Source organism: Saimiri boliviensis, chromosome X, assembly GCF_048565385.1.
Source record: "Saimiri boliviensis isolate mSaiBol1 chromosome X, mSaiBol1.pri, whole genome shotgun sequence".
Lineage (NCBI taxonomy): Eukaryota > Metazoa > Chordata > Mammalia > Primates > Cebidae > Saimiri > Saimiri boliviensis.
In genome coordinates, this window is record NC_133470.1 from 45,179,618 (window position 1) to 45,201,790 (window position 22,173).

At 55.2% G+C, this 22,173-nt stretch overlaps 2 protein-coding genes across 11 annotated transcripts; one reads left to right on the plus strand and one right to left on the minus strand.

Annotated features, from left to right (window-relative positions):
• Positions 1–920: 920 nt before the first annotated feature.
• CCDC120 (coiled-coil domain containing 120) lies at positions 921–17,278 on the plus strand. 10 transcript variants are annotated; one of them, XM_074391420.1, is made up of 11 exons: positions 921–1,314; positions 9,464–9,563; positions 9,740–9,830; positions 9,973–10,106; positions 10,792–10,932; positions 11,334–11,631; positions 11,993–12,055; positions 12,393–12,585; positions 12,717–12,815; positions 14,522–15,436; positions 15,888–17,278. In XM_074391420.1, the coding sequence occupies exons 3-11, from the start codon at positions 9,782–9,784 to the stop codon at positions 16,000–16,002; spliced, it is 2,007 nt and encodes a 668-aa protein (XP_074247521.1). In that variant the 5' UTR covers positions 921–1,314; positions 9,464–9,563; positions 9,740–9,781; the 3' UTR covers positions 16,003–17,278. The 10 variants fall into 10 exon arrangements, with proteins under 10 accessions (XP_074247521.1, XP_010348519.1, XP_003939609.1 ...); XM_010350217.3 differs by having other exon boundaries at positions 9,464–9,506; XM_003939560.4 differs by lacking the exon at positions 921–1,314 and adding an exon at positions 4,650–6,625 and having other exon boundaries at positions 9,464–9,609; positions 12,411–12,585.
• Positions 17,279–18,922: 1,644 nt separating this feature from the next.
• PRAF2 (PRA1 domain family member 2) lies at positions 18,923–22,157 on the minus strand. Its single transcript, XM_003939563.3, has 3 exons — positions 21,617–22,157; positions 20,196–20,413; positions 18,923–19,768 (listed from the first exon to the last, which is right to left on the minus strand). The coding sequence occupies exons 1-3, from the start codon at positions 21,793–21,795 to the stop codon at positions 19,629–19,631; spliced, it is 537 nt and encodes a 178-aa protein (XP_003939612.1). The 5' UTR covers positions 21,796–22,157; the 3' UTR covers positions 18,923–19,628.
• Positions 22,158–22,173: the final 16 nt, after the last annotated feature.

Sequence of the window (22,173 nt, forward strand, 5' to 3'; positions counted from 1 at the left end):
ACAGGAGTATGATTTGGGGCCCAATCGGGTAACTACAGCAGGATGGTTGGTGGCTATTTGGAGGTACAGTTGAGGAGTGTTGGAGAGTGGTTTGAGGTGCAGTTTGGGTAGGTGGAGTGTGGTTTAGAGGTGTAGAGGGTTCCGGAGGGTAGCTTGAAATGCAGTTGAAAGACCACAGAAAGTGTAGTTGGATTATACGGCACAGTGATAGGGCTGTTGGAAGGTACTTTAGTGGGGACACAAGGGGAGGTCAACGAAAGGTGGGTGTGTGGGAGGGGCCCATGGAACAGGGTTTGGAGGTAGTGTGGGTGACTGTTGGAATTACTTTGCGGTGCAGGTGAAGCTCACATTAAGGGTGGTTAGGAATGTTTGGGGTGATGTTGGGCGCTCCTGGAGAGCCATTTTGGGTAAATGGAGTATGGTTCAGAGGGTACATGGAGAGGGATTTGGGGTCAATGGAGGGTGTTACGGGTGCACATTGGAAGTAGGTAGCAGGTGATTTGGAGATGGTGTTTGAAGGGTAATGGTTTCAGGGCTGATTGCGGATGATTTGGGGAGACAACTTGGGGGTAGGTAGTGTAAGGTTGTTTACTGCTACAGCTTGGGTGTCCTTAGAGGGTGGACTGGAGGTGCTGCTTGGAATCAACATACGGTAGTTTGGGGATATAATTTGGAGGATGATGGAGGGTGGTTTGGAGTGCATTTGAGGGACAACAGGGAGAGTGGCTGGAGGAGTTTACAGATGTGGGGACAGCTTACAGAGAGCAATTTGGGGTATTGCTTGAGGGTCCCTGGGGGATGACTTGGGGTGAGGGGCGCCCGTAGGCTCCCTGAGGGGGCGTGGCCTCGGCGGGGGAGGGCTCCACCGCCCTCGAGAAAGCGTGTGCGCACGCGCTCCCAGCTTGTTCGCTCCTGGCGCTCCCAGGGCAAGAAAATCGAAGACCCGAGCCGGCGCCTGCGCACTTAGTATCCGCCGCTGCTGTGGTCTCGCGCCCCGCCCCCCGGTACCCCCACCCACTAGGCTCGGCTGAGCGGCGGAGGTGGCCGTGCCGCTGGAAGCGGACAGACCCGAGTTAGAGGTGGGGGCGGAGGTCCACCGCCCGCGGCCGGGCCGGCGCTCCCCTCCCACCCTCCCCGCGACCCCCGTCTAGCCCCAACGGCTAACGGTCGCGCAGCCGAACGCGGCCCACGGGCAGGGGGCGGAAGGGGAGCAGGCGCGATCCCGGGGACGAGAAGGGCGCAGCGAGGGAGGGGCGCGCCCACTACCCCGGCCGGCCGACACCGACCCCGCCTACCGCGGCGCGGGGACCCTCGGTGAGTAACCAGCCCCGCCTGCGGAGTAAGGGAGGGGACAGGGTGGGGTGAGGGCCAGGAGACGCCGACGGGGCGCACCTGCGCGCGCACTCGGGACATCTGACCCCGTGGCCTCAGTCCTGACCCCTTCCGACCTGACTACATCTTTTTTAAACCTCAGCCTCTACTGGCCTTGGCCTCAGGACCTTCCGTCCGAGCCCTGACCTAATCATATTCTGGCCTGGTGAGATCCTCAACCCCTGTTTTGTCACCCTAAATCCAGTCCTGACCCCAAACCCCATCCAGTTCTGTCCTGGGGACTTTGACCTGACCCCGATCCTTGCCTGACCCTGTCTCATCTCTGAAGCATCTTGCCCTATCCTGATGCCCAACACTCACCCCAGTTTCTGTCCTGACGCATGACCTGTCTGTTCTCTAAACTCTTACCCAGTCTCTGAACCTCTTCCAGTCATGTCCTGTCCCCCTAATCCCAATCTGGTCTAGTTCTGTTCAGAACTAGACTTCTGTCTTTCTCTGACTTCTGTCCTTTCTCTGCACCCTATATGATATCCTCTCCTATATACTCCTGATCCACATCCTGGCTCACCACCTTTAAATACCCTCCCTGTCTCCTGCCTTGTCCCTGCCCCTGACTCTGGTCCTGTTTTTCCCTCTTTTCTTGTCCCATCACCATCCTCATTCCTATTCTCATTGTGTCCTGGTCTTTTCCTGTTCTTGACCTCCATCCTGAACCTGCCGTTTTCCCTGTCCCCTCCTTTGACCACTGGCTTAGCCTGTCCTAGTCAGGTCTTCTGCCTGCTGTTCAATGTTAACCCTGGCCCCTGCCCTGCTGTTTTGTCTCATTCTTGTACTTTTTCTCTGACCCTTGTCTTGAACCTCACCTCATCCCATCCCCTGGCCAGCGTCGTGGCTCATTCCCCATCCTGCCCCTTGACCTCCATCCTGCGATAACTCTGGTTCTGTCTTGTCCCCTACGCTCGTTCCTGTTCTGTCCCTTCCCATCCCCCCATCCCAGCCCTAGGCTGTTCTCCCCCTTACCATGCCCTTCCACCCTGTTCAGATCTTCTTCCTTCCTAATATCCTCTTGCCATCCCTTCTGAGCCCAGGACAGGAGTCCCATTATATCATGCCCCAAACTTGAAGGTTCTGCTGTTCCCAGGACCTCAGAAGTACATCCCAAATGCTTCTCTTAGCAAGAGCAAGCAGCCCTATGCGCCATGTGTGGCTGATGGGATTTTTGTGTGTGATCTCCCCTACCCTCACCCTAGTGATCGCACATAAAGCTTACATTTCTCCTTCTGCCCCAGGAGGGCATGCAACTGTTCCTACGCCCCTGTTCTCTGCAAGCGTGAAAGAATACCCTAAATTATTCAGTGATTCTCTGGGAGTCTGAGAGGTCTGGGTCATGTTTCCAGCCTTGCTTGGAGACTGCCTTATGTTGGGGGGAAGGGTTGAGAAAATATGAAGGGATGGGAGACCCAGGGGTATGTATGAATCTTCTAGGCCGTGTTACCTCTATTCCTTGGTCTTGATTCTGGGTGCATGATCCCTGCTTTCCCGGCCTGAAAAAGAAAAGGTCTATTCTAGGCCAAGGCTTCAGGACTTGGTATAGAGGAGGGATGGGGTCAAGGATTCATCCTCCTTCTCTCAGCAGTCAGCAATAAAAATCTTGGTGCTAAGTCCACCCCACCTCTGTGGGGCTTCTCTGTGGGGAAGAAGGCCAGGCAGTCACTAGATGTAAGAATCAGGCCTGTCCAGAAGTTAACAGTGACAACAGTAATGCAGGGTTCCCTCATTGTCCGAATCTCCTTGATTCTGAGGATGATGGGGAGAACTTGAATGGCTAGAGGGCAGAGTGTTACTCAATTAGGTTTAGTTCCTGCATTTCTCATAGAGAGTAGTGAGTTTGAATAACAAGATGCCAGACCGATCTTATTTATCCTGAACATGTATCCAAACCTGTTGATAATGACACAAGTATTTCTCACTGTCCCAATCTATTTGGTACCTGAATTCTGAGAGGGAGAGTTCCCAAAGTTCACACAGTGAAACCTACCAAGTTGTCTGAAGGTATTTTCTTTCACATCTTACATAGTGAGTAGGGAAAATCAAGATAATGAGGAATAATGACTCTAACTCAAAAATATATCCAAATCTATGAACTTTCCTGAGCTCCAGGGACAAGAGTTGGGATAGTGAGGGCAGCCTGTTATATAAATATCTTTGGTTCCTGCATTTTGCCTGGAGAGTAAGGAAAGTACAAGAACGAGGGATACCAATCGTATCTCTAAAATGTTTCCCAGTCCATTCAGTTCTTGCATTTGGATGGTGAGAGTTCAGACAATTTCTCTGAATGCATTTGGTGCCTGCATTTTTGATGTTGAGAAAGGAGAGGTTGGATCATGAGGGAAAACAGCTCTGTTTCAAATATGGCTCATTTGGTGAGCAGGGAGCTTCCCTGTCTGGATAGCAAGTAGAATTTGGAAGCTGAGGGATACCAGTTCTGTCTCAAAAATGTATCTGAATATACTTAGTCTCTGATTTTGGATAGCAAGAGTTCAGACAAGTTGTCTGAGGAAAAACAATGTTTCAAATTTATCAAATGAGACTGGAAGGACACCAGCTCTGTCTGGAAAAAATGTATCTGAATGTATCTACTTGATTTCTGACTTTGTATGGGGAAGAAAGCTTGTAACTGTGATAGCCAACATATACAGAGCTCTTACCAGGCACTGTCCTGCACAAGCTTTAAATGTATTAACTGATTTAATGCTCACAATAGCCCCGTGAGGTACATACTGTTATTATCGGCCCCAATTGACAGAGAGGCACAGAGAGGTTAAGTGTCTTGTTCAAGCAGTCAGTCACACAGACAGTAAGTGGCAGAGCTGGGTTGAATGCCAGACTCACCATTTACTAGTGATGGCAGGGTCACGTGAGCCCCAGGACCCAGCTAGGATGGGGCTTAAATGTTGGGTCATCTTCGAGGCTGTTAAAAGTCATGGACCAGGGCAATGATGTGCGCTGGTGACTCTGCCCCATTTGTCTGCCTGGCCCAGGAAGTCCAGGAAGTCCCGTTACTTGCTCTCCCCCAGTTACCCCTGCAACAGCCCACCTCTGCATGAGTGTATTAATTGTTGTTAGTAACAGTCATTAATGACATGGTGTGTTTCCCTGCACTTTGAAATGCTTTTCAAAGTTACTTGGCCTCCATTGTCTCTGTAACCACCTTTTACCCATCTTACAGGTAAGACCTAAGCTTTAAGACTCAATCCACATTGCCAGCCAGATTCTCATCCCCCTTGGCTCTGATTTTTTTTTTTTTTTTTTTTTTGAGATGGAGTCTTGCTTTGTCGCCCAGGCTGGAGTGCAGTGGTGCAATCTTGGCTCACTGCAACCTCTGCCTCCCAGGGTCAAGTGATTCTCCTGCCTCAGCCTCCCAAGTAGCCAGGATTATAGGCATGCACCACCGTGCCCAGCTAATTTTGTATTTTTAGTAATTTTGTATTTTTAGCGGAGGTTTCTTCATGTTGGTCAGGCTGGTCTTGAAATCCCGACCTCAGGTGATCTGCCCGCCTTGGCCTCCCAAAGTGCTGGCATTACAGGCGTAAGCCACCACACCCAGGTGGCTCTGATTTTATTATTGTCCTTCTTCCCAACATCCTTGGTGGCCCACAAGAGGTGGGAGAGGCTGTGGCCAAGAGGACACTCCCCACTAACACCCAGTGCCCATCTTACTGCTGCCCACCTCTACCAGCCCCAGGCAGCGAAGGGGGGAGGGCGGTGAAAGGGGCCTTTGTGTTCCACGCTGGAAATCTCACACCCAGGAAGAAAGGTGGGCAGGGATGGCAGGAGGCCTTAATAGTGTGAATCTAGGGCACTGCTGATTCCGAGTGAGCTCCTGTCCAGCCTCAGCTCACCTGCAGCTTGGGTCCTGGGCCCTGGGTCCTGAAGTCACAGAGCAGATGGTCCTGAGTGGAGCACAGGATGTGTGCTGTGTGCTGGGACAGGCCCGGAGCCCAGGTGGTGGTGGTGGAGTAGGGGGACTGTACATTGTACGGACTCAAGGCTCTCATTTCCTTCTCTGGCATGAAGCCCGACTCTCCGAAGGGGAGAGACCCAGCATGGATGTGAAGAAGCATGAGCCCCCTTCCCTACTTCTCCCCGATTGCAGGAATAGCCTCTGTCTGCCTCCCAGCCAGGACCCAGCCCCCAGAAATTCTGATTCCACCTGTTCTTCTGCCACTGTGATCTGAATCAGGCGTCTTCACTTCTCTAAGCCTCAGCTTCTACATCTATAAAATGGCTGTGAGTTTGGGTGAGGTCTTCCGAAAAAAAGAAAAGAAAAATAATAAAAATAAAAATAAAATAAAATGCCTGTGAGGAGGCTGGGTCTGTGCTATCCTCCTACATTTGTAGGGACCAAGAGGGGTCAAAACCCATGCGTGTTTTGTAGGGCGTAAGTTGTGCTTGGTTTATTGAAATTATTTCTTCTGGAGCCACAGAAGGTGGTGGGATCTTGAGACCTGGCTTCTCCTTAGACAGGTCGACTTCCTCTGTCCCCAACTTAGGAAACTATTCCCCAGTGAGGGTGGTAATTGCCCCAAGACCTTCTACCACTGCCTTGCCCTGGCAGGAAAGGGTAGGGGCCTCAGAATGTGATGCTTATTGCCAAGAGACAGAAACCCAGTATCCACCCAAAGCCTCCCGTGTACTTTACAGCTCCCCACACCTCTATGGCCCAGATCCAAGGTGTCCCTTGAGTGGGCGGGGTCTAATTCTCTGGGAATTTGGGCAGTAGGAGAGGCAGCTGCTACTGCCACCACTCTCAGCCCTTCTTCCCAGTTTTCTGCTAAGTGTATGGGGTGAGGAGGCACATGCCTCCATGCCTGGCCAATGTTTTAATAATTTTTTTCATAGAGATGGGGGGGTCTCACTGTGTTGCACAGGCTAGCCTTGAATTCTTAGCTTCAAGCGATCCTCCCATCTCGGCCTCTCAAAGTGCTGAGATTACAGGCATGAGCCACCCTGCCTAGCACAGGGTGTTTTCTTAGACATGCTGGGTACCCTGAGCAGACCTGGCCCTGAGACTACCCCCAGGGGTGGCTCTAGTCCTGGTGACAGACAGGCAAGGGTTAAAAGGTATGGGACGGCCCAGTTCCTGGCCAGGTAGGCTGGGCCATTACCTAGTGGGAGGTGGCCAAGGCATCTGCCACTGCTGCTCACTGCCACTACCAGCCGGAGCCAGGGCCTGGTCAAGACAACTATTTTTGAGGTATCTGAGGCTACCCCACAGCACTCTCTGGCATTGGTGAGCACCTGGGAGCAGTGGGCCCAGGGCGTGAGGGGGACGAGGGCACTGGGGAGCTGGGGCAGGGTGTATTGAAGTTCCCTTCATTAAGAGAGCCAGGTCTGTGGGAGAGGCACACCAACAATGCAGGGCAGGGCAGGAGGGGGGCATTGAGAACGGAGGGCCTGAGGAGAGGGGCAAAGCCCAAAAAACTCCAATTTCCTTTCCTGGCACCAAGCCGATTCCCTGCCGGAAATGGACGAGGAGGGATCAGGGAAAAGAGAAGTATGAGTCCCCCCCTTCTCCACCTTATCCCTACTTCCTTTCTTCCCTGCCAGGAGTAGCCTGTGCCCTCCCTCAGCAGCTCCCCCCAAGAAAGACCTGACTGAGTCACTGAGAAACCATTATTCAGGCACCTGTCTGCCTATGCCCGATTTGTTCACTACAGTGGAAGAAGGGGGGGCTCCCAGACACTGAGAGTTTGTATTTGCTCTGATAGTAACAGGATGTGGAAATGCGCCCCCCAAGTGTTGGGGTGCCACCCAGGTGAGGTATCTTGGTTGTAAACAGTCATTACAGCCAGGAATTTCTCGGCTGTGGTGTCAGAATGGCAGACCTGAAAAACCTGCCAGGCCCGCCTCTGGGTGTGGGGGTGCCCTCTGCCGCTCTCCCGCTGCAGCTGGTTCCTGGGACGGGATAGGGGCCATGGGGTCATTGGTCGGGGGAGACCTGGGGTTGGAGTGGGGTTGTGCTTTCTCTCCATCTGGGTGGGGATGAGGCAGCCCCAGGCCCCTTGGCAAGTGTGCAGACGGCAGGTGAGTGGAGGCAGAGGCTTGGGAACTGGGTGTGGGGGTGTGGGGCGTTGACCCTGTGTGTAGCCTGCCAAGTGACCCCATGACTCATGCTCTAGCTATGTCCCCCGAGGTCTGGCTGACAGGGAGGAGTTGGGGTTCCTGTGTGGACCCTGTCTTGACTTCCAGGATGTTCTGAGCTCCTAGAGAAGAAAGGATTGGCTGGGTGCAGTATCTCACACCTGTAATGCCAGCACTTTGGGGAGGCCGAGGCGGTTGGATCACCTGAGGTCAGGGCTTTGAGACCAGCCTGGCCAACATGGTGAAACCCTGTCTCTACTAAAAATGCAAAAATTAGCCAGGCATGGTGGCGCACCCTTGTAATCCCAGCTACTCTGGAGGCTGAAGTAGGAGAATTGCTTGAACCTGGGAAGTGGAGGCTGCAGTGAACTGAGATTGCACCACTGCACTCTAGCCTGAGGGACGGAGCCAGACTCTGTCTCCAAAATAATAATAATAAAAAAAAAGGATTGAAGCAGCCCAGCATGGGATTGGGACCAATGCTGGCAAAGGGGACCATGGATGGAGTTGGGTTCCTATGGGGGTGGAGCAAGGTTCCAGGGAGCCCTGTGAGAGTTCCTCAGGCCTGAAAGGGGCCTGGGAAAGTTGGAGCCCCAGTGAGCAGGGGTGTGGAGAAACTCCTGCCATGCTGGGAAATGTCAGACCTTAGATGAGTGGGGATGTGAATGCCTCTGCTGGGCCCTGGGTTTGTCAAAAGGCTTTAGGGACTGATTCCCACCCCTGCTGTTGAAGGCAGGGCACCACTGCTTCAAGAGAGGGGTACAGGCCCTATGAGGCAGGTAGGAGGACTGCAGAGAAAACTGACACCTTATAGGCAGCTTGGCCTCACCCCATGCTATACAGATGGGGAAGGGGCTTGAACCCATGCCTCCTTGGTTGGCTGGGTCTTCCTCACACCAAGGTAACAGTGTCATGACAAGCTGCCGATTTCAAGGTAGGTGATGATGGGAACTCTGTGGCCCCATAAAACCCTCCCAGTCACCTGCCATTGAGGTTAGGCCAGGTGGTGGGAGGTGATGTCACTTGGCTGCCCAGCTGGGGACTGAGCAGGATGTGGAAGGGAGGGAGCAAACTCCAAAGGAGGGGACAAGGGCAGGGCTGGTGGCCAGCCAAGGCAGCCTCCATGGTCAGCAGAGGCACTGGGGGCGGAGAAGGAGGCAGGAGGCAGGTGGTTTGTTATTTTCAGCTGTGGGCTTTACTTCTTACAAATTCCAGCAGGGGGACTTCCCTAACTAGGCTCAAGACAGGCTGGCATGGGGAGAGGGGCTGGAGGGACCCTGGGTCAAGTGAACACAGTGAACACTCTCCTTGCTGCACTAGAGCTACAGAATGGAGTTGGGACAAGCACAGACCCACAGATCTGGGCTTGAACCCTGGCTCCACTGCCCCCTCATTCGTTTACTCCGTCTTTTATTCATTCATCTGGCACCCATTCATTGAGCACTTGCTTGTATACCGTGTTCAGGGTGCTGGCGATGCTAATGAAAATGGGACAGATAATGTTTTCTGTCCTGGTGGATGTTCCAGGAGGCATAATCTCTTGTTGGACAACCGTTTGTGAGAGGATATAACACAGGGGCCCCCTGTGGAAGTGATATTTAAGCTCTAGAATGATAAGTGACACGAAGGGGCTGGGGTGGTGACAGGTTGAAGAAAGCATTTCAGGCAGCAGCCACAGCCTGGGCAAAGACCCTGAGGCCTGAGGGACCAGGGAGCTTATGAGGAATTTGGTGGAGTCGGAGCGGTTCTTGTGAGCAAAAGTGTAGGTCCAGGGCGTGCGCCTGGGTTATGTCTGTGGCTATGGGCCAGTTATTCCACCTCTGTGCCTTCCTCTCTTCATCTGTAAAATGGGAGTATGAATCTTCCCAGGTGGCTGTGAAGATTCAATGTGGCATTGTAGGTAACTGTTGCAGGCAACCAGGTGCTGACTGCGTGCCTGTTGTTCTTATAGTTGGTTGAATCTGTCCCATTAATTCTCCCTCCCCAGGCAAGACTCCTGGCTGTGACCCATGGGCCTCTGAGGAGGCGTTGTAAGTCCGCCCAGCTCCCCACTTGCTGTGCTCCCACTCAATGCGAAGGGAACCAAGGTACCAGGGCCAAGTGGGTCCAGACATCCACACGGATTCTGAAAGGGCAGGTCAAGCAGGCACGTGGGGCCCAGGTTACCCCTTATTCCCTGCTGTGGCATGGGAAGTTGGGAAGGGCTGGGGGTTGGGGTATCATGGGACGTGCTTCCTTAACGGCTCCTGTGTGTCACTGCCAGACTTTGTCCAGCCATCAGCCACGGCCTCTCAACAGTACCAAGATGGAAGTCAAAGGTCAGCTGATCAGCTCTCCTACCTTCAATGCCCCAGGTCGGTGGCTGCTTCCCCTCCTGCTGCCTCCTCCCCCGCTCTGAATCACCACCTGCTTGCTTGGGAAGAGTTGGTCCCTGGCCCCACAGCTGCTCCAGGATGCCCTGGCTGTCCCACTGATCTTTGCTCCCTCTGTGTCCAGCTGCCCTGTTCGGAGAGGCTGCCCCCCAGGTGAAGTCAGAGCGTCTGCGGGGGCTGCTTGACCGGCAGCGGACCCTGCAGGAGGCCCTGAGCCTGAAACTTCAGGAGCTCCGCAAAGTGTGTCTCCAGGAGGCGGTAAGGGCCTGGCCCTAGGGGTGTCAGGCGGGGAGGTGGTGGGGGAGGTGAGGAGCTGGGGCCCCTAGATAGACAGACTTGGGTGGCAGTTGTTCAACCACTAGTCCTGGCTGTGTCACCCACTTTTCTCTGTCACCCACTTTCTCCTCAAAGCTCAGCTTAGCTGTGTCAGAATGAATGAAATACGGTAATACAGGCACACAATCCCCTGTCGACAATTTCAAATCTAACAAACCTCAGAAAACAGGTTCTGTTCAAAATTTGGCAGCACAGTCGGACCTGAACTGGCACAGGGTGATGTGTAGTTTCAGTTTCCCCCTCTTACTGTGAATGCCCACAGTGTGCCAGAAATAATACTATAGCTCAGACCACGCAGCCCCAGCCCCCGAAGGGAGTTATATAATACTTGGGATCTCGACGGTGTCACCTTTATAAAAATGAAACAATTTTGGATCCCAAAGCAGGTCTCCCTGCCTCTCATGCCCACCACAGGGGTTTGGGCCATTGAGGTTTGGGCACGCCTGCCTGGTGGACATAATGTGGGGAGGAGGAAGGGAAGCATCGTGTGTGGGTGCTGAGCAGGGCCAGGCTCCTGGTAGGACTTCTGTAGCTTCTGGGATCATTAACGTGTTACCCCATCCTTCCAGCTAACCCTTGGTAGTCTCTGACTTCTGCCCCCCACCAGGAGCTGACTGGCCAGCTGCCCCCTGAGTGCCCGTTGGAGCCTGGTGAACGGCCCCAGTTGGTCCGCCGGCGGCCCCCCACAGCCCGCGCCTACCCTCCACCACACCCCAACCCAGCACACCACTCCTTGTGCCCTGCTGAGGTGAGCAGATGGGTGTGGAGAGCAAGAGGGTGGGGAGAGGGGACAGGTACAGAGGAGTAGCCAGGAGGAAGGTATGGGGAGGGGGCTTGTGGCCAGGTGAGGGAGAGGGTAAGATGAGAAGGCAAAGGAGTTCTGGAGGTAGGTTCCTGCGATGAGGGAGGATGCTGGTCCCTAACTGTCAGGACAGGCCTCCCATGCTCTGGAAGATGAACAAACCCAGCCCTTCACCAAGAGAGGTCCTGCCGTGCCATGCCCTGCCCCCTCCCCGGGGGAAATAAGCTCCCCATCTGCAGGTGAAGAGGCCTGAATAGGCCGCTGGAAGTGCAGGACAGCCTCTAGTGGGTTTGGCCCCACCGGGTCCCTGTGCCGGGCCATTTCCAGCATTTGGGTGGGCCCGACAGGAGCTGGCTCTTGAGGCCCTGGAACGCGAGGTGTCAGTGCAGCAGCAGATTGCAGCAGCTGCCCGCCGCCTGGCCCTGGCCCCTGATCTGAGCACCGAGCAGCGACGGCGCCGGCGCCAGGTCCAAGCAGACGCACTGCGGAGGCTGCACGAGCTGGAGGAGCAGCTCGGGGACGTCCGGGCCCGCCTTGGCCTCCCAGCGCTCCCACCACCACCCCAGCCACTGCCGCTGTCTACTGGGCCAGTGATCACCGCCCAGGGAGTCTGCCTGGGTATGCGCCTCACTCAGCTCAGCCAAGGTGAGCATCCCCTGGTGAGGGTGAGAGAGTGGACACTGTTGAATGGACGTGGCAGGGCTGGGATGGGTGAGTGGCCGGGAGGTAGGCACAACTCAAGTAGCCCAACCCGTGTAAGGAGTTGTGACAAACTGGCTCATTGGAAAGGGCAAACTGTGGGGAACTGATGAATATCTGCCAGGACAGTCAGGAACCAAACCAGTGTGGTTTTGGGCTCTGGTAAAAGCAGATTCTTGGGAAGGCAACAGGGTGAGGAAGAAACTGGCCAGAAGGTGGGCCAAGTGGAGGTACTCACCCAGTGGTGTAAGGGGGTGACACCGAGGCCTGGGAGTGAGAGGCCCGCTTCTCCCCCTCTGACCTGTAGAGGACGTAGTTCTGCACTCGGAGAGCAGCTCCCTCTCAGAGTCTGGGGCCAGCCATGACAACGGTGAGGACTCCTATCCCCCAAACCTGCCCAGAGCCCTGCATCCCCTCAGCCTATCCCCTTTTTTCCTTCCAACCACATCCTGCATGATCAGCCCATCCTTTGATGCCCAGCCCCTCCCGTGCTTCTTCAGCTTCTCCTTAGCCATGCCCCATCTTCCTGTGGGTCCCCCATCTTTTAAGCCTCACCCCACCCCAGCCCTGCAGCCCCAGAACCTACTTGTCAGCCTTAGCTCCTCCTTAGCCTGCTTAACCTGTCCCAGCACTTTGCCCCTCCCCATGGCCTTGTCCCCCAGCCTGTCCTGCCCCCACTGAGCCTGGCTCATTGAATTCTACACCAGTTGCTCTCTTCCACCCAGAGGAGCCCCATGGCTGCTTCTCTCTGGCTGAGCGCCCCTCACCACCCAAGGCTTGGGACCAGCTGCGGGCAGTATCTGGGGGGAGCCCTGAGCGGCGAACCCCATGGAAACCACCCCCATCAGATCTTTACGGGGATCTGAAGAGCCGGCGGAACTCTGTGGCCAGCCCCACCAGGTGAGAATGAGCTCCTCTTTCCTTCTGCAGGAGCTGGCAATGGGATAGCAAGCCTGGGCTGGTGGAGGGTCTGCTGGTGGGGTACAGTCTCTAACCTGGGCCCCCACCTGGGCCTGCCCATCTCTGTCTAGCCCCACACGCTCGCTGCCCAGGAGTGCCTCCAGTTTTGAGGGCCGAAGTGTGCCTGCCACCCCTGTCCTCACCCGGGGCGCTGGCCCCCAGCTCTGCAAGTAAGGGGAATCTGAGGGTGGGCTGGAGGATCAGAGGGGAGGGAACCATTAGTTCTCACTGGAGGCTTGAGGACAGCATTATCAAAAGGTGTGGGATGGCTGGGCACCGTGGCTCACGCCTGTAATCCCAGCACTTTGGGAAGCCGAGGCGGGCTGATCACTTGAAGTCAGGGGTTCAAGACCAGCCTGACCAACATGGTGAAACCCCCGTCTCTACTAAAAATACAAAAATTAGCCGGGCATGGTGAGGCATGCCTGTAATCCCAGCTACTTGGGAGACTGAGGCAGGAGAATTGATTTAACCTGGGAGGTGGAGGTTGCAGTGAGCCGAGATTGAGATTGCGTCATTGCACTCCAGCCTGGGCAGTAAGAGTGGAACTCCATCTCAAAACAAACAAACAAAAAAAGGTGTGGGACATGGGAGGCTGGGCGCTAAAGGTGAACAGGCATCATCTTGGTGGAGAATGGGGTGAGGATTTGGGGCAGAAGCACCAAAGTTTGAGTACAGGCTTTTCTGTGCATTTTGGACAGAAGCCATTCCCTTTCTCTGGATCATTGTCTCCTCATTTGTGAAATGGGAATAATAATATCTGCCTTTGAAAGACATGGACATAAGTTCTTGTTAACATATTCCGAATGCCTGCCACCTGCTAGGAATTAGCGTTTTACCTGGTATCAACTCATTTAATCATCATGAGATCCCTATGAAGTGGGTGCTATTGTTATTCCCATTTTATAGATGAGGCCAGTGAGGCACAGAAAGGTTAAGTAACTTGTTAGGAAACTGAAGTCCTGGAGTTTGAACCCAGGCAAGTTTGACTCTAGAGTCCACGCTTTTAACCACTTTCCTCTTCTTAAAGAGTGCCTACTTTCCCCAGGCTCCGAACAAAACCAAGTCCCCATCCTTGTGGGGCTTGCATTCTGTGAATGGTGGCTGCTGGGATAGTAGCTTTGGGTGGTTCATACAGACAGTTGGATATAGAATTCAGGCAGAGTTTTACATGTGGGCCCTAAGGTCTGGGACTCAATCCTAGAGGCCATGTGAGCCATGAGAAGGGCCTTAGCAGCAGGAGGGGTCAGCTGGATTAGGAAGAGCCTCCTGCCTGGCCCCTCCTCTGCTAGCTATGAGTCCCTACCCATATTTATACCTCCCTTGGAACTAACAGCGCCAGGCCTCCCCCATACATTTCTACTCCCAACCCCCTAGCCTGAGACAGAACCTTAGCTGCCCCTTTACATGTCACTACCTGCCACCTTTATACACACAGCTTCCAACCCTGGGCCCATTTGGAGATGTGAAAGTGAAGGCGCAGCTGGGCGTGGTGGCTCACGCCTGTAATCCCAGCACTTTGGGAGGCTGAGGTGGGTGGATCACAAGGTCAGGAGTTTGAGACTACCCTGACCAACATGGTGAAACCCCATCTCTACTAAAATAAATATAAAAATTAGCCAGGCGTGGTGGTGCACACCTGTAGTCCCAGCTACTCGGGAGGCTGAGGCAGGTGAATCACTTGGACCCGGGAGGTGGAGGTTGCAGTGAGCTGAGATCATGCCACTGCACTCCAGCCTGGGTGACAGAGTGAGACTCCGTCTAGGGAAAAAAAGAAAAAAAAGTGAAGGTGCAGAAAGGGGTGGGGTAGGGAGGGCACTGCAGGCCTGCCTGATTTTTCTGAACCTATTCCCATGACCCTTGCCTCTTGCTCCAGACCTGAAGGCCTTCATTCTCGCCAGTGGTCCGGCAGCCAGGACTCCCAGATGGGCTTCCCCCGGGCAGACCCTGCCTCCGATCGCGCCTCCCTCTTCGTAGCTCGCACCCGCCGCAGCAACAGCTCTGAGGCCCTGCTGGTGGACCGGGCAGCTGGTGGGGGAGCCGGCTCCCCGCCAGCCCCTCTGGCTTCCTCTGCCTCTGGCCCCCCAGTCTGCAAGAGCAGTGAGGTGTTGTATGAGCGCCCCCAACCAACCCCTGCCTTCTCCTCCCGCACAGCTGGCCCTCCAGACCCTCCCCGGGCCGCCCGGCCTAGCTCAGCTGCCCCTGCTTCCCGAGGTGCCCCCCGGCTCCCACCTGTGTGTGGGGACTTCCTCTTGGACTATTCCCTGGACCGCGGCCTGCCCCGCAGTGGCGGTGGAGCAGGCTGGGGGGAGCTGTTGCCTGCAGCTGAGGTCCCAGGACCCCTCTCCCGTCGGGACGGGCTCCTCACCATGCTCCCTGGCCCACCACCTGTGTATGCAGCTGACAGCAACAGCCCCCTCCTCCGCACCAAGGACCCCCACACCCGTGCCACGCGTACCAAGCCCTGTGGCCTGACCCCAGAGGCTGCCGAGGGCCCTGAGGTGCATCCAAACCCTCTGCTGTGGATGCCCCCACCCACCCGTATCCCCTCAGCTGGTGAACGCAGTGGCCACAAGAACCTGGCCCTGGAGGGGCTGCGGGACTGGTACATCCGGAACTCGGGACTGGCTGCGGGGCCCCAGCGCCGGCCTGTGCTCCCCTCTGCGGGCCCGTCACACCCAACCTTCCTCCATGCCCGCTGCTATGAGGTGGGCCAGGCGCTGTACGGGGCCCCCAGCCAGGCGCCACTCCCACACTCGAGGAGTTTCACGGCGCCCCCTGTCTCTGGCAGGTATGGGGGGTGCTTTTACTGATGGGTAGGGGTCTCTTAAGGCAGATGGTGAATATATCCAGGCCAGGGAATGGCTAGTTATGATTGCTAATGAATTGGACTATGAGGAAACTAGCTGCCGTGATGGCATAGGGTCACTCTACTGCACATGATCTGCGTTAGTCCATGGGGTCCTGGTGGAGGGGATCTTGGGCACTGGTAGCAGCAGTTCTTTATCAAGTTATAGGCTCAAGATGAGCTTTGACGCAGGGTGCTGGGAGGAAGGGACATCTCCTGCCCCTTGCCGTTCTCCTCCTTTTCTCTCCTTGCCCTGGGGCCTGAAGGTGCTGTCCTATGCCTGCCTCCACCTGTTTAACGAGCCTCTTCCTTTCTCTTTCTTTGTCTTGTCTGCCTTTTCCTCTCTTCTTGTCTTCTCCGCCCTGTCCTCCGGATTCCTGCTACCCTTCTAAAGATACTACGCGGACTTCCTGTATCCCCCGGAGCTGAGCGCTCGTTTAAGTGACCTGACGCTAGAGGGGGAGCAGTCCTCCAGTTCTGACACCCAGACCCCAGGGACGCTGGTCTGACCCCTTCTGATATGCCCCTTGTTGGCCTGGGCATGATTCCAGTCTGGGGAGCACACAGCTGACCTCGCTGGGCCCTGGAGTGTGGTTGCTCTCAGTCCTGAGCAGAGTGTGCCAACCTTATCTTCCAAGGCCTCTGGCTTCCTTTAGGCCCAGGAAGGTGTCTGACACCCTGCTTCTCTCACACTGTGCTGGGGACTGGGGGCCTTCAGCCAGCTTAAAAGAGAGGGGATGATGTCATGGGGACCCCAAGCCCCTTCCTCCATTTCTGTTTACAGTTGTAACTTAGGTATTCACTGTCTTCCTCCAACACTAGGCGTTTTATAAAAGGGAAACTGTGATCTCATCTGGTTGGGTTCATTCCTGTTCCCATGCCCAACCGGGTTCCATTCAGGAACCCCCTCCATAAAATGGACCATATCGGGTCTCAGGGCCATTTAGGGCAGCCAGGAGACTCTGGTGTGAAGAGAAGTCCCTGCCACCCATCGCCAGGGCGTTTGTCGGGGCAGTGAGCTCTCTGCCCACACTTGGAAGGACTGCAGTCTGGGTGGGATGCCTGAAGAAGCCCAGTTCCATCTGTGCCCACAGCCTCTATCCTGACCACCCCTAGTCAGGAGACCCCACAGGAGGGGCAAAGGGCTATGTGTGTGCTGTGTCCTGGGATGCCGTGGGGTTGAACCTGGCATCTACCAGACCCGGAATCCAGTAGATGCCAGTAAAATCCTCAGGTGAGGTCTGGCCACAGGCCACTGGCCACCCATACCTTCCTTGGCTTTCCTTCCATCCACCACTTTCTGTTTTTTTGTGGGGTGGAGTCTTGCTCTGTCACCCAGACTGGAGTTTAGTGGTGCAGTCTTGGCTGACTGCAACCTCGGCCTCCTGGGTTCGAGCAGTTCTCTTGCCTCAGCCGCCTGAGTAGCTGGGATTACAGGCACATGCCACCACTCTCAGCTGATTTTTGTATTCTTAGTAGAGATGGGGTTTCACCATGTTGGCCAGGCTGGTCTTGAACCCTTGACCTCGTGATCTGCCCACCTTAGCCTCCCAAAGTGCTGGGATTACAGGAGTGAGCCACTGTGCCCGGCCCCCATCTACCACTTTTTAAGCAAACCCACACAAGTTGTGTTTTCTGATACCTGTCTGTGACTTTCTGGAGCTGGGGTTTCCCCTGCCCCCTTTTCCTGGTGTTAAACTTTTCTTTTTGTACCAGTGGATCTGGGCCCAAGACATTACCCACACTGGAAGGGTATTTCTATAATAAATGTGTAAACTGAACCCATGTGTTGCTGCTCTGTCTGCCTTGCCTTGAGGGCCCACACCTTTAGTCAAGACCAGATAATATATTTTTACAGGAAAAAACATACCTTGGCAATAGCCTGTGATAGTGTCATCTGTTTTGACTTTACTTGCTTTGTGATGTGGGGCAACTTCTTTGCCTGTCTGCACTCAGATTTCTAGCCAACCTCAAACAATAACTCTTGGTAATATAATATAAATGATAATAAAGATTCTCTGTTCTTAACCTCCCTATACTTTTAAAATTTTTCTTTCTTTCTTTTTCTTTCCTTTCTTTCTTTCTCTCTCTCTCTCTCTCTCTCTCCCCCTCCCTCCCTTCCTTCCTTCCTTTTCTCTCTCTCTTTCTTGACTCTCGCTCTGTTGCCAGGCTGGAGTGCGGTGGCAAAATCTCAGCTCACTGCAACTCTTGACTCCCTGGTTCAAGCAAATTCACCTGCCTCAGCCTCCCAGCTAGCTGGGACTACCGTCACATGCCACCACACTTGGCTAATTTTTGTATTTTTAGTAGGTGGTGTTTCACCACGTTGGCAAGGATGGTGTCGATCTCCTGACCTTGTGATCCACCCACCTTGGCCTCCCAAAGTGCTGGGATTACAGGCGTGAGCCACTGTGCCCAGCCTAATTTTTATTTTTTTGAGACAATGTCTCATTCTGCTGCCCAGGCTGAAATGTAGTGGTGTTGATAACGGCTCACTGCAGCCTTGACCTCCCAGACACAATCTTCCCATCTCAGCCTCCTGAATAGTTGGAACTACAGTTGTGCACCACTATACCCGCTAATTAAAAAGAAAATTGTAAGCTGGGCGTGGTAGCTCACGCCTGTAATCCCAGCACTTTGGGAGGCTGAGGCGAGCAGATCACGAGGTCAGGAGATCAAGATCATCCTGCCTAACATGGTGAAACCCTGTCACTACTAAAAATACGAAAAATTAGGCATGGTGGCATGCACCTGTAGTCCCAGCTACTCAGGAGGCTAAGGATGCAGTGCGCTGAGACTGTCCCACTGCACTCCTGCACTCTAACCTGGGTGACAGAGCGAGACTCCATCTCAAAATAATAATGTAGAGATGAGGTCTCATTATATTGCCCAGGTTAGTCTTGGACTCCTGGGCTTGAGCAGTCGTCCTGCCTCAGCCTCCCAAAATGCTGGGATTACAGGCATTAGTTACCATGCCCAGCTTTTTGAGACAGGTTCTTGCTGTTGCCCAGGTTGGAGTGCAATGGCACAATCACAGCTTACTGCAGCCTCTACCTCTTGGACTCTAGCCATCCTCCTGCCACACCCTCCCAAGTAGCTGGAACTACAAAAGCACACCACCATGTCCAGCTAAGTTTTAATTTTTTTTAAGAGATAGATAGAGCCTTGCTATATTGCCCAGGATGGTCTCAAACTCCTAGCCTCAAGTGATCCTCCCACCTCAGCCTCCCAAAGTGTTGGAATTACAGGCATGAGCCACCGCACCTGCCCTCCCCTGTGCTTTAATGCTGATCCAGAGGTAACAGGTTCAAGGAAGGACCTCAGAGATCACCTCTTCAGCCCACATATTCAGGAAGAGTCTAGCAGAATTGAAAAGTAGAAGGCCACTTCTGTCCTTTGAAATGTGCAAGTTTATCCAGGAGGCTCCAATTGGCTTGAGAATGCAACAGCCTTTATTGTTGCAGCAACACTAACATATATGCCCCATTCCCTGTCGAGGCCTGTCCCCATCCCACCCCTTGGTTGTCAATGGTGTAGAACATTGGGATGAGGGGAAAAATCCCTAAGCAGAGCTGGAGGGAGGCAAATGGGACTGGTGAGGGTTGGGATCACCTGGGACCAGGGGTCCAACAGTCAGGATACCTGACTCCACACAGGGGCCTGGAACACTTGGGTTTTGAGTTCAAGATTTGGCAATGTCTTGACCTGGGTTGGAAGGTAGGATGGGGTCTGGAAAAACTTCGGTCCAGGGTTCAAGATTTGAGAGTGCCTTGCCCTAGGCCCCAGTTTGGGGCTGAGCACGGAGAAGGGTGGATGGGAGTGTCTCTGGGTTCACAATTTGAAATTGATCATGGATGCTCTGGCCTCAAGCCCCAGTTTTGGGGCTGGATATAGGTGGCTCTGGGTCCCAGGTCCAGGGCTGGGGAAGATTCTTGTCCTTAGGTAACGGGGCCTAGGTGGGAGGGATATCCTGCTTTGGGGCTGGCATGGGGGTAGGGCAGTCACATATGTCCTGTTTGGTTTGGGCAGGGTGCTCTAGGCTCCTGTTTTACGTTCTGGGAAAGGGCTCTGGGTCCCAATTATGGGCTGGGGGTGGGGTGGTATTCTCCAGGTCCTGGGTACAGATCACAGGGGCCTAGGATCCAGCCTCCTGCTCTTGTCCCAGCGCCTCTAGTAGCAGGCCCATTGGCGTCCGCTTGAGACCAATGCTCTCGATCTTGTTCTCAATCTTGTTCTTAAGGTTGCGCAGGCGCAACGAGGCGTGCACCAGGATCACTGTGGGCGGCACCAAGAGGAGGGGTCAGTGGAATAGACCTCAGCCTGCAGCCAACTGGGGCCCACCGAAGGGAATTGGCGCGCAGGCAGGCCAATGGAGTGGTGAGCGGCCAGGATGCCTCAGATCCTGAAAGCGTGGCCGACTAATTGGCTTGGCAACGTAGGCATGGCCAGGGAGGGATCCCGGTAACCCGGACGTGGCCAGTGGAAGGCATTTAACACCAGGAGTGAGATCGGAAAGGCGGTAATAAAAGGGGCGTTCCCAGAAGGCGGAATGATGTCCGGGAAGGCGCTTTTAACGGGGGCGTGGCCAGGCCCTCCGGGTTTCCCAGCCCCCTCTCAACCCAGGGACCGGAGCAGGGCTGGCCTGGTGCCTTAAGCGTGCTCTGGCCGCTTTCTCAGCTATCTCAGGGTAGTAGAGACTCACGAAGCACCGGCCCGGCGATGCTGAGCAGGAAGGTGCAAGCGCCGCCCACGACCCAGAGAACCAGGAGGCCGACGGCAAGCACTGCGGCCAGGCAGGCGGCGGGGTGGCTGCGGCGGCAGCGGCGCACAGCTGCGCGGGTCTCAGCTGCCCACACCAGCATGCCGAGGGCCACCGCCACTACCAGCGCGCTCAGAAGCGTGTGCAGCGGACGCACGTACCTGCGGATACAAGGGAACTAAGCTAGCCCGCCGGGCAGAGGGAAGGCCGCCCGGTTTCCCGGACCGAAACCCACCCTGGGCCCCAAGAGCCAGAGTCTCCCGTCTCCGGACACTCGAGCCCGGCACATCCTCCCACCAGCCCTGTCTCCAGCAGGCCCATCCGCCAAGGCTCCCGACTCACAGATCCCTGTGGACCCCTCCTTTCCTCCTTATCAATTCCACTGTCCTGTCTTCCTTAGGTCCCCACTTCAAGCCCTCCCATCCCGCTAGATGCTCCCCCCACCCCGGGCTCCCAACACTCCCCTGGACTTTACTGTTGTTGACTCTACCCCCATAGGGCCCCTCACCAGCGTGCCCTTTGACCCCAGCCCCTGCAGATCCTTCTTCCACGCCTTCTGTCTCCACACACTTCCCTCTCCCCAGGCCTATGGTCCTTATAGGATCCCCCTCCTGGCTTCCTCCCCTCCCAGTGCCCCCTCCAGGCTGCTGTTTCCCTATAGATTCCTCCCTCCATCATTGCTAGAACCTCTTCCAGGTCGTCAGCCCTACTCTGAACTTCCAGCCCTGCTCAAGTCCCTCCTCCAGATTCTCCCTTCCTCTCTGATCTCAGGCTTTCCAACCATGGATCCTCCTCCTGGGCCCAAGTTCCCCAACAGGTACCTGCCCCTGGCACCTTCCAATCATAGCCAGGCTCCCCTGCAAGACCAAATCCTCAATAAGTACATCTTCCACACCCTCCAACTTTACCGTCCATTTCCCTGTCTCTGCCCTAAGTACTCCAGGGTCGGCCTCAATCTGGCCCCATCATTCACATTACAACCCCCCGACACACGCCCATAAAGTACTCTCGTATCCCCCTTTCAGGTCCTCCTTTTCTTCAGGTTCACTTACTAGCCCACTTTCCCCTTCAGTCCCGCACTTTTCTCCATCCTCCCCAGGTCTTCCTTTCAGACCCCCATCCCCAGCAGGCAGGCTCTCCTCATCAGCCAGGCTCCATCTCCCTGAGGCCCTCCTTATAACCATGCTCCACCTCCCTCAAGGCCTCCCTTCCAAGCCCCTCAGGCCGTCCATCTCTATTGAATTCGTCCTTCCCGGCCTTGCATCCCCCTCAGGTTCCCCGTCCTGGTCCTCAAAGATCCGTGGGTTTATCCCCCACGCCTTGCAGACGTCCCCAGCCAACCGGCGCCTCCTTCCCTCCCTCACCCGGCGAGAGCGAGGCCGATGCCGAAGCAGAGAAGGTAGTTGGTTTGGTAGTAGAGGAGGTTGTTGATGACGCGGTGGCACCATCGCTGCGGGTCGCATGGATCCGGAGCCGCCAGGCGCGCCGACCCCAGAACAAAGTCGTCCAGGGCGCGTAACGGTGGCAGCCGCACCTCCGACATCCTGCCGGTTAATGTGGCTGGACCAGCCAGGAGGGGGCCGGACTACAACAACCGTTACGCCCCTCGCCACCGCGGGGCACACCGGGAAATAGAGTCTGAGTCGGGCAGCTACTTTACTAACCTAGGTGGATTGCGCAGGGGCGGCGACGCATGTGACCGGAAAAGCAACTAACACGCCGCTCCGGAAAGCAGCAAAGGCTGCCGGGAAATCAAGCCTCTGCCAAGGAGCGAGACGTTCCCAACCTTTAAAGCTGCTATCCACCCCCGCGCGAGGCGCCGCAGGGGCTGCTCCGGGCGGTGCCTGCAGCTCAAGCACAAAGTAGCCAGCCAGATAAGAAAGGAGGGACTGTCACGAGGATCCGAGTTGGATTCCACCTT